We start from the raw sequence: 12,207 nt of genomic DNA on the forward strand, positions 1-12,207 counted from the left end.
GTTGGGAGAGGGGGGAGTTTGGGTATTTTTTTCAACGGTTAAGATCATTTGACCGTTTTTTAATCAATGACTATGATTTAGTATCCGTTATTATCAAAACTCTATAAATAGAAAGCTTATTTCATCATTTTACATCTTCTCTACTTTTAATCGCAATTTCGTATTCTCTACACGCTTTCGTTTCCAATTTTCAATTACAATGGAAGGAAACTGCGGAGGTACGTCATCTCAAGCTTGGAAGGGAAAGGAAATAATGAATCCGCGGGAGGAGGAACCCAACATTCAATCCACCGATGATGAGATCGAGCATCTTCTGAATCCGACACCCGAAACACAAAGAAGTATCGATGTAATTACTTCTAAGGTTCGGGAACTTCCTCCTCTAAAGTCTTCTATTTTCACTAAACATTTTGAGAATGTCACTCTTCCATCGAGAGAAATGCGTGCAAAATGTAAGCATTGCAATGCTTCCTACAAATTCCAAGCTGGCGACGGCTATGGGTCGTTGAAATGGCATATGCTAAACGGTTACAAAAATTAGATCTGATAACGGTAAAGAATCGCTTAATCCATGTGCTAAACGTGTTCCTAAAACTACACTTACTCGTAAAATTAAAAAATTAGTAAAACAAGGAAAAAAATTTAATTGATAAATTTAGTAAATTAGATAATAAAGTTTCTTTATGTTCCAATATTTGAAGTGATCATTGGCAAACATATTTGTATATGGGTGTGACTTGCCTTTAGATCGATAACTCTTGGAACCTCAAAAAAAAAATTGTTATCTTATAGAGTTTTTGATGAATTACATAATGTTTATAACATCACACAATTATTTTGTTTAATTTTAGAAGAATATGACTTAACTCATAAAATATTTTCAATATCATTAGATAATGCCAGATAATGCCAGTTCCAATACCGCTTGTATAAATGATTTAAAATTTGTTTGTAAACCTATTATTGACGGTTAATTTTTCATATTCGTTGTGTATGTCATGTTTTAAATTTATGTGTTCAAGATGGTCTAAAAATTTTAGAAAGTTATATTAAACCAATTAGAATTGTAATTTCTTATTTATGGTCTCATCCATCTATAATGAAACAATGGGATATGTTTTGTAAAATTAATGGAATGAGATCTAAAAAATTTCCATGTGATGTACCAACACGTTAGAATTCAACATACCAATTATTACAAGAAGAATTATTATGTTCATTTTTTTTCACAAAATACTAATACTAATATATATTTATTTTCACAACAATGGAATATTTATAATAGTATTTGTGAAATTTTAAATGTATTTAATGATGCAACTGAACAACTTTTCGGTGTTTATTATCGTACTACTGCTCAATTAGTTTTAGAATTTTTTTAATATAGTATTAGTTTTAAATGAACATCGTACTATTTTATTAAAAATCTTCCCCCTTTACTAACTAACTTTGGCGAAGCCTAAAATGCATTTACGTTAATGTCATTTTTTCTATTTACACTAAAAATAATTTCAAGTTTTATTAGTAATTCCACAAGTGAAATAATCAGTGATCTAGAGTTTGAGACTCAGCTACAGCGTATTATTATGAATTTTTCTCATCATTAATTTTCTTTGGTTGTTTTATATAAAAAAATATAGTTCTCTTTAGTCCCATATCTTAAAATTGACAACACTATGATCAAAGAAGCTTCTATAAATATTTTAGGCCGACGATGTTAAAAAATATACTTTTCTTAGTTTTTTTTACTAAGACAAGTATAATATTAAATTAAAATAATTTTTTGCATAGGGAAGCCCGTTACAGTAGTTTGTTGATGGGATTCATAAAAGGCAATGTAATAAAGCATCAAAACTGAATAAATAATAAAAATAAATATAAAATAATAATAAAATAAAGTGATATGAATAATAAAGAGCCTCGAGTTAATAAAAATTAAGTAGATTGACTCGAGAAGAGAAATTTTTTTGGGAGCTCCATTGCAGAGTTCAGACTTAACCATTAATAGAGAAGCTATAGGAACGATGAAACCTGTGATTGCATAGGATTCTACTGAAAACAAATCCGAATAATTCATTGGGTGGGATGGCGGAACGAACCGAGAAAAAATGAATTTATTAGTATTAATAATGAATCTATAAGAAATGTTAACCTGATTTAGTTAATATTATATATAATGTTAGAATTTATTTATATGATATTTATAATCAATATTATGCAAAATATGAAATACAAATTAATATTTCTGAAATACAACAAATTACTAATATAATTTAAAACGTAAAACGTCCATGAGGATCCTTAAGTTCCACACAAGAATTTGAAAATTATTTTACGACTTCTTTTGATTTTAATGAAGCAGATAACGAAAATTTCGATATCTTAAAGTAGTGGTCACAGAAGGCTCAAAGCTTTCCCGTCCTCTCCGTGATCGCCAAAGAAATTTTAGCTTGTCCAGTGTCAACTGTTGCTGTGGAACAGACGTTCAGTGCTGACAGCAACATATTAGATGAATGACGATCAACTTTGTCTCCCGACTCATTGGAAGCCCAAGCATTACTAGATGATTAGACCAGAGCGGAGAAAAGAATCCAAGGAATGCAACTTTCAGATGATAAAGTTGAAGATTTTGATACTGAATGAACGAATACGACAGAAACGGGAAATGGAAGTGAGTGAAAATGTAAAAGAATAAAAATGTAAAAAAACTATGTGGGCTTTGATTCCCCTAAGGAAATACGTATACAACTTAAATAAGTGCAACCTTTTTTGCCAATAAATTTTAATTTATAATTTATAATTTGTAATGTTTAATTTTTAATTTTTAATTTTTAATATTTTTAACATAATAATCTTGAACCGTTACGAATCGTGACGAACCGTGAACCATGTTTATCTTGGACGGTTAAAGTTAAGGGATGACCTGTCTAAAATTGTTGAACCGACGATTCTAAACCGTCGAGCCATCGATTTCGAACCGTGATTAGGTGTAGCAAAAATACCAACTCTGTTTTTCTGAAGTTTGTTCATACGCACTGTTGTCCTCTCTTCATTTGAAAAGGCAAAAACAAAAATGAGATAGAGCTCAGTTTTGTTCTAGGGTTTAGGTGCCGTTTCTTTACCAGGCTTTCTTCCCTTTCCCATGCAGTTTCCTCCTCTCTTCTTCTATTTCTACATGATGATCAACTTCTCGCAACAGACCAGTTTCTTGTTTTAACTTTTGAGTACTGAAACTTCTAACCAAGAAACAAAAGCATATACCATTTCAGCAAATGGAGAAAACATGTAGAATTTCATGCATCTCAGCAAGCTAAAGGCAACATGACATAATCCTCTGGGAGCAATAAAGAAATTCATACTTCTTCTTGGCTACTTGAGATTTCTAACCAAAATCAAATTGTTCGCGGGCCACTTTGTGTTGCTAGAGCACAGCTTCTAATGCAGCTAAATTTGATTTACATCCCTGTAAGATGATCTGGCGAAAGATTGTGATGTAGATAGAATTATATTGCAACACAGAAGATCTTTCGATTTTCCACACTACCTTTATTCTAATCAGACACAAGATCCTCAAGTATCTTTCAAGATGAGGATCTTGTGTCTCGACGTGAAAGGCAGTAGATATTAGAGAAACTTGTGGATGTGCCTCTCCATGTGCTTCGACTCAGAGGTATAAGCGTCCTTTTCCTTCCTACAAATTACCGTGCCAACAACAGGTGAACCTCGAGTCATTTTAACCACGAAGATATAAAAGATTACTTCATGTCCCAAACATGAAGAACGGGTCATCTCGACCATTATGGCTACTGTTGCATGGCCATTAAGCTCAGAAACTAGAGAGGAGGACTCTTCCTTGCCACTATTTTGCTACTAAACAATAAGAAAGAACCATATCTTGAACACAGTGGTCATTCTATAACTGATCGTGGCATATCAGTTACTTTGTTTTTTACTAGCTGCTTAAAAGAAAATGGATAGAAGTGGAACAGATAAAAAGAACGGAAGGAGAAAGAGAAAAGTAAAAAAAAAAAAAAAAAAAAAAAAAAAAAGGTTGTGATACAGGACGTTACGAATGGAGTCAGGGAAGCCGTGTCAATCAAAATTAAAGAGAAGTGACCGTCAAAATTAAGAAGAGATTGACAGCTAAAGTTAAAGGAAGGATAATTTTACATGTAGTCTTTATTGGTAAATAAATTTTTATATGTAATTTTTATTCATGAAAATTTTTATTTTCACTCCTTAATTAAATATCTTTATCTAATTGCCCATGATATTTTTAGATACAAAAGGTCTAAAAATCAGTATAAATCCTCTTAAATTGAGTATATTAACTTAGAATCTAATATATTTTCTATCAAATTGAGTACGATTCTTTTTTCACCTCAAAATATACTCGATTTTAGTTTAATGTGCTGAATTTAATAAGAATTATACTCATTTTTAGACTATTTGTATCGAAAAATATGAGGATTAATTTCGATAGGAAATATACTCGATCCTAGTATAGAGTACTAGATTATAGTGTAAAGTACTGAATTTAACATGAATTATACTTATTTTTAGACTTTTATACCTAAAAAATAAGAGGAACAATTTTGATAGAAAATATACTTGATTTTTAATATAAAGTACTGACTTTAAGAAGAATTATACTCATTTTTAGACTTTTTGTACTCAATTTTGAAATTTTTGTATCTAAAAAATCTGAGGGGCAATTTAGGTATCAATATTTGCATGAGGGAGTTGAAACAAGTAATACTTTGCATGCAGGGAGTGGAAACAAAATTTTTTGGACATGGGGATTGCATGCAAAGTTAACATTGTGATTAGGGATTTTTCTCTAATTTACCGTTAAAGGAAGGTGACGGTTAAAATTAAAAAAGATGACAGTGAAAATATCATTCCCAATATAACTTTGTTTTTCATTCGGCACTAAGACATTCAATAGAAGGACGATCGGATCAAGAGTTGATCAGATTCGAAGGACCTAATGATTAATTTCTGTGTTAAGACATCTAATATATATCCAGTTATTGATAGCCGATCGAGTTTAAAAAATGACCGATCTACCATAAGGTCGATCGGTCATATATTCGGCCGGGTTCAGGAAACCTAGCTTTCCATTATCAGAGTACTCTTAGCATGTTATTGGTCGGTCCTAAAGCCAATCAAACTTAAATGGTTCAATGCGAAGATATACGAATTAAACCTTAACGACCCTATAGTCTGATGGGTGTATGAGACAGTCCATCACTACAGTATGATTTTTAGTATATAGCCGGTCGTCTCAGTATACAGTTGGTCAATCCAACAACCGGTCGAACTTGCGGGTCTTCATTCTCATGTGCTCGTTCTTTTTCATATAGCTGATCAATTATAGTGCTAGTTAGATTTACGTGGCTGAGTATCCTTACCTCTTATGTAGAATAAATATGCAAGGCAACTCTCAATATAATGTGGATCCAACAGAACTTCTAGATCTCAGGTTATCATTTTAGGAATGAACCTTTCAAAATATGGACGATCGGCTAAAAGTATCGTTTGGATCTCTCGAGCTTTAATTCTCCGTTATTCGAAGACAAATATCTCAGCATATGACCTTGGTCATATAATCGACCAAACCTAGGGGACTTGACTCTCTGTTACTTTAACATCATATTCTTAGCATCACAATATATAGCTAAGCAACCCAAGAGCCGAATGACTTTACGAGATTCAGTGTCTTGCCTCCTATGTATAGTATACATCTAGTCGGTCAAATATCCGGTCGAAATATCTCCAAAGAATAATATTGTCAGAGAATCATAATAACCTGTCAAATGGTAATAATTATTTATCAGAGAATATTCTTCTATTATAATATGAACATTCAATGAAACCTTTTTTGCAGGTGACTGATTATACCCCTTCCATCATCCAACACATTATGATAGTATATTCCCTTAACTGTCTGATTAAAACAAAAGTTTCAAAAAGAGTGCACATATGGATATTGGAAGATTCCTCGGATAGTGATTATACATCTTCAAGGCTATACATTTTTCTTTACTCACAACTTTTGACACTCGATAATCTCTGCCACTTCATGATTACGGAAGTTATGAGAGGTGTATATAAAAGGGATCCTCTCCGCTGGTTAGGTAGACTTTTACAATAGTTTCACTTACTCGCATGTATCTACTGTTCACCTTCTCTAATTTTCATTTGGTCATCGTACTGACTTGAAAATTGAAGTATCTACACCCAATATATTTTCCCTGATTCTCACTTTAATATTGTGTTAACTTGTTCTTCCATGTGCTCAAAGAGGAGAAGGAGCTTTGTCTCTTCAATTCAAAAGTTTTCTTCTGGCCTATATCATCGTCACTTGCCCCGCGCGTAATTTATTTGGCTTTCAGATAAGATCAGGTTGGAAGAATGAAAGTTATCTGAAATCATTTGTTTCTTTCTCTGGAACCTATTTCTCACGCAAGTAAACATACCCTTAACAAGTCAATCGATTTTTTTATTAAGATGATTCTTGTAAAAATAAAACAAAGAAAAAATAATTAATTTTTGTGATGTTATTTGATTCATGACAACAAAAGGTTCAATTATCCTGTGACTTTTCTGGTCTTTTTATAAAAAAATAAAAATAAATTATTCCAGCGGTATCGGCGATAAAACCGTGGGCGTCGAAGGACACAAGTACCAAAGGCAAAGCATAAAAATAAAGTGAAAGTAGCACGTGAAAAACAGTGCTAATTCTTAATTTTATATTATTTTTAAAAAATATCTACTTCATTGATATTTTTTTGGGAAATCTTTTATTCCACCCTTTCAAAGTTTACACGCGTCTCATCTTGAACCTCAGAGCTTTGATACCGTCAAAAAGTCCTTAGAAGTTTCCACATTCATGTCATTCAATCCTCAGTCCCTACTGTAATCTACGCAAGTTAATAAGTCTGTGTTTGGATGGGATGAGATGAGATGAGAGAAGGTTCATCAATGGAAGATGATGGGAGGGAAAGAAAAAGAAAGTAATATATTTATTTTATCCTTGTTTAGAAGGGAGAGAAAGTTTATGTGAGAGAAAAGGGATGGAATGAAGGTTAAATATATAAATTTATAAAAATATCCTCTTATTTTTTAAAATAAATTTATATGTGAAAAAAATAAATAAGGATATAATTGTAAAAATTTCTCCTTACCCTTTCTTACAACCCAATTTGGGGTGTAAGGAATTTTGCTTATTCCCGAGCATGCAAGGGGAGGTTTTACTCTTCTCTCCCCTTCCCCTTCATAGCTCACTCTCTCCCAAACAAGAGTAAAAATTTATTTTACCCATGTTTATCTTTTTTTCCTCTTTACTCACCTCCTCCCAGACAGAGGGTAAAGTAATCACGCGGCGAGTATGGTGTTTTGAAAAATTTTGTAAACTTTGAGAGTTAAATGGAATTGTGGTTCCCATCAAAACTTGGGTCTCCTTGCCGTGCGGAGCGATGAAGAGAGAACCGCAACTCCGCGGGAAAAAGGTTCTCGTTCCGATTTAAGAATCGGCTGTCGCTCTTCAGAGCTCCACTGGCGTTTGCTTCTCCTAGAAGAACAGGTCGGATGGAGAGATCCGAAGCCGTGAAGAAGGAATCGAGGTTGAACTCTCTCAGAAGGTACTATTTCCTCTCGGTTTTTCTGCTCGTGGTCCGAAGATTTTATAGCTTTGATTTGGCCCTCGGCGTTTGACTGTGAACGATCGTTAGGTGTTTGACGATGCCAATGGCGAGGCCATCGTTCGCCGCTTCGGATTCGCCGCTCACCATTTTCTACGGCGGCAAGGCTAGGGTTTACAACGCGATTCCCCCAGAAAAGGTTGCTCGCTTTAGTTTTATTTGTTTTGTTTTTGTCTTTATTGATGAATCGAAGTTTTAATCGATTTGGGTGGATGCTGAAGCAGGCGCAAGCGATAATGGTCATCGCGGCCGCCGCCGCAGAGGCCGCAAAGGTCGGGGCTCCGGCTGAGCACAACGCAGCTGAGGTCCTTGGGCTGGCGCTCACCAGATCTCTATCACTTCAAAGCTCGACGGCGGAAGGAGGGCAATCTACTACTCCCAACGCTCTCTTTATGCTCCAAACAGGTATCTTTTGGTATTCTTTTGTTGAATTAGGATGATTGAACTGGCGTTCATTCCCGTATAATGATCGAAAACATGATCAGGATGATTTGTCTGTTTACTTGGTCGCAGAGTTGCCCATTGCAAGGAGGCACTCGCTTCAGCGTTTTCTGGAGAAGCGCCGGGACAGGTGATGTTTCTTCCGTAGCACAAACAATTATACTCCATGCCTTCAAAACAAATGCAATTAAATTACTTGGATACGGCCACTTCTCTGCAGGCTGGCAAACAAAACTCCATATGCTTCAGCAATGTCGCCCAACAACATGGAAGTGGTCTCGGAGGGCAGTCCTAAACTCACATAATCCCTATCAGCTATTACTAAGTCTCTATTGTCTAAGGAAGAAACTTGATCCTAAAAATCCTAGTATAGACTGCGTGTTGAGTCTCACCCTGTTTGGATATGATTATGAACTTGTTACTCTCGTCTTTGTCATAACTAACTAGCTAAGCTTTGCTTAAACTAATTGTTAATATATCTATATGTTCATGGGTTGATTAATTGAAGCCTCGCAAGTCTGGCAGACAGCCTAACGATGGTTGTAAAATTAGCAGACGAGTGTTTAAACTGAAAATTAGCTTTTCGAAATTGATTAAAATTAAAAAGCTTATTGTTACAAAAACAGAAGTTTGTTTTGGATCCCCAACGGGCACCGCGGTGGCGTTGAGCGGTGGGCATCGCAGGTCGGAGCATCCGCGGCCATTGCTGGCCGCTTAAAAGGACAACAGCGCCGCCTTCGCTGTCGCAACCGCCACCGCCACCTTCAAATCCAACCCTTCACCGCGCTTTCTGATTCGTTCGCCGCTCCATCATCATCTATCGTCGCTCGGCGTCCCCTTCCGCCTCCAGTCGCGGCCGCGCCGACCCCGGCCGTGTTAGAAATGGGGATAGTGGGGAACGTGGCCCATGTTCCCCACTACACATAATGGAAATGTCCATTATGCCCTTAGGGTATTTCCCTATATAAAGGGGGTCCGTCCAAGGCTCAGGGGGTGAGAAATCGCGATCGTGCGACGAGAGTAAGAGGAGAACATCCAAAGCGGCGAGATTTGGTTTGTGGAATTGCGGAGGGCTTTCCGATCATGTGATCGCTCTTCCGATAGCGAGCTTCGTCATTGTCGATTGCAGATCTGCGGGAGATCGCTGTAAGTTTTTACCGCATTTAATTAATTCGTCTATCATGCATTTAGAACAATATATTCTACATTGGTATCAGAGCACGTAGTTATTTCTAAATGCTAAGAGACGAATTATGAAATCGTCGTTCGGATGTTTTTTCTCATGTCGTCGCTATTTTTCACGACTAATGTGTCGTAGCATACAACGTTGCTCACCGGCGACGGGGTCGCTGGTAAGAATCACCATCTCGATAGAAGGGATGTGGAACGGAGTTTGTCTCCGATGGTTGCCGACAATAAGGTCACAGGAAGACTTGCAACTGGGTTGCAATTTCAGCGATTGAGTCGTTATGATTTCGTGATTTTTACTGGAGCCGGCAAAGGTCAGTGAAGAAATTCTGGCTGATCGATGATGCGCCAGTGGCCTTCGTGGCTGATCGGTTGCGTGGCGTGCGTGACTTGAGCAACGTGCGAACGTGGGGTGCATACGGCAGAAAAACGGTGATGCGAAGAAATAACGAAGCACAGTGCTTCACGTGAGAAAAAGTTTGATTTAAAATATAAAAAAAACGTGAGCGAACATGCTGCATGCAATTAAATATATAAAATGAAATGTTTCATTATGAATTATTGCATACATGTTATGTTTGCCGAATAATGCATCATTGAAATATGTTAATGCAGTACAGTAGCAGTATTTTTTATATTGATGCATGTAATAATTAATTGAATGTTAGTTTCAATTAATTTCTATTTATAATAAATGATCAAAATAAATTTTGGTCAATTTAGATCTGGTTCAAGTATAAATCATTAGTTGATTTAACCGAACCAATTTGATCTAAACCCGAAATTAATTTGGGTTGATTAATTGGACTTGGACCAAATATGATCAAATGACCAGATTTGTTCAATTGAGTCAGATTTGATCAAAACAATTAGATTTGTTCTAATTGGTTGGACTTAAACCAATGGGCATTGATTTGATCAAACGGATCAGAGTTTGATCAATAAGTCTGAAATTGGTTGAAATGGACTTAAAAAAATTAACAGAACATAGGTAAAAAAAAAATCCCTGTCCAATTAGATTAGTTCTAATTAAGGACAATGGACTGAGCTTAGGATCTGGATCCCTAATCAACCGATCCGATGGGTTTGACCAATTAGATTAGTTCTAATTGTTGACTTAACTCCTGAAAATCGAGAAGATTCGTTTTTCTTGATTGATTATGTTGTTGGTACTATGCCTGTATAAATTGAAATAAGCCGGTTTTGTACTGGTTAGTCAGTTTTGTACTGACTTATTTATTTTCAATTTTTCAGATGGCACGGACGATTACCACATTGACTCGTCGCGAAGTGCGACGAAATCAGCTCAGGGAGCAGATTCAGGAGATAGAGTATAACTCTACTTATGGAATCGACGGACACATTGGACGGCTTGATGATCTGTTTTGGAAACTTGAGCGAGAAGAGTTTCCAGTCCTGGACAGTTATAGGATTTGGGCTTTGATGCGTTCATTGCCAACAAATCCTAGGATGATAGCAGACTATATTTGGGGGCGTCATCAAGGACGCGTCACATATTCTGTATTATGTGAGGAACTGCTTTATCAGATGACTGAAGAGGATCCGGAAGAGTTCGAAGAGGACCCGGAAATGATCGAGGAGGAACCAGAAAAGGATCCAATTGTGGATCCAATAGAGAGCCTTGAAGCTGTCCTGCCTGGGATTACCCCAAATGAGTCCAGGCTGAGAGATTATTTTGGCCACTGCACTAGTGTCTGTCCTAGTGGGAGTGGTAGTTGCCTATTTAGTTTATTAGAGTTCTGTTATTTTTATTATCGTTTTGTATGAACAATAGTTAGTCTATTTCATTCATGTCAGTTGGTTATATGTTAACAATTTGCAGCATAATTTTATATTAATGATATATTCATTTATTTATGCTGTTTGCTTGACATGATGCATGATTAGTTCATGATATATTAAATGATTAGTTCATTTAATTAAAAAAAAATACATGATATGTTAAATGATTAGTTCATTTAATTAATGAATTCATGATATTATAAATGATTAGTTCATTTGTTGGGATGTATGTAATAGAATTGATTAATATTAATTTGATTGGTCATACTGATGATGAGTGAAAATACAGTTGTCACTTGATTTTGTAAACCAACTCAAAGTAATATTAAGTCAATCATAAATTGCATACATATGATATACACTGAATACTAAATAATTTGTTTATTTATGATAGATTATGGCAACCAAAAACATAATAGCTGAACTCAACAAAGGTGAAAAACTTAATGGGGATAACTACAAGATCTGGCACCTCAAGATACAATATGTACTTGAGGAACAAGAAGTTCTAGAGGCTGTAAATCAGGTTATGGAAGTACCTGTAGATGGTCCCACTGCACAACACAGACGAGATCTTGATGCCTATAAGGCATGGATGAAAAAGGACTCCACTGCAAAGGGTATATTGATTAGTTCAATGGTAGACGACCTAGCTTTTGAATATGAGTCATATCTTACGGCTCATGAAGTCTGGGTTGCCCTTAAAGAAAAATACAGTGGAGTAAGTCTGAGTAAGCTTCGACAGCTGATAATTAAATTTGACAGCTACAAAAAGCGTCCGAATATATCAATGGTTCAACACCTCAGGGAGATGTCGAACATGATTCGGGAGCTTAGAACTGCTGGTCATGAGTTGACTGATGAACAACAGGTTCAAGCAGTTATTCGTTCACTTCCAGATTCTTGGGAGACCATGAAGCAGACCTTAACTCACAGTGAGAGTATCAAGACTTTCACTGATGTCTCACGCCATGTAGAATTGGAGGCGGAGAGAGTTGAATCCGCAAGGATTTCTGGACAAGCCTATGTGGCTGTAGGTTCTGCAGGATCATATGGATCCAAGAAGAAA

The 12,207-nt window shown here is 35.9% G+C and overlaps 1 protein-coding gene across 1 annotated transcript; it reads left to right on the forward strand.

Moving 5' to 3' along the window:
• Positions 1–7,461: 7,461 nt before the first annotated feature.
• LOC121987781 (protein TIFY 3-like) lies at positions 7,462–8,623 on the forward strand. Its single transcript, XM_042541508.1, has 5 exons — positions 7,462–7,646; positions 7,737–7,845; positions 7,931–8,111; positions 8,220–8,277; positions 8,368–8,623. The coding sequence occupies exons 1-5, from the start codon at positions 7,594–7,596 to the stop codon at positions 8,450–8,452; spliced, it is 486 nt and encodes a 161-aa protein (XP_042397442.1). The 5' UTR covers positions 7,462–7,593; the 3' UTR covers positions 8,453–8,623.
• Positions 8,624–12,207: the final 3,584 nt, after the last annotated feature.

The sequence above is a fragment of the Zingiber officinale genome, chromosome 5B (genome assembly GCF_018446385.1).
Source record: "Zingiber officinale cultivar Zhangliang chromosome 5B, Zo_v1.1, whole genome shotgun sequence".
Lineage (NCBI taxonomy): Eukaryota > Viridiplantae > Streptophyta > Magnoliopsida > Zingiberales > Zingiberaceae > Zingiber > Zingiber officinale.

Coding starts and splice junctions, on each gene's coding strand:
- LOC121987781 (XM_042541508.1), top strand. CDS start 7,594: ATGGAGAGATCCGAAGCCGTGAAGAAGGAATCGAGGTTGAACTCTCTC. Junction 7,647..7,736: donor AGGTTGAACTCTCTCAGAAG/GTACTATTTCCT, acceptor AACGATCGTTAG/GTGTTTGACGATGCCAATGG. Junction 8,112..8,219: donor TCTCTTTATGCTCCAAACAG/GTATCTTTTGGT, acceptor ACTTGGTCGCAG/AGTTGCCCATTGCAAGGAGG.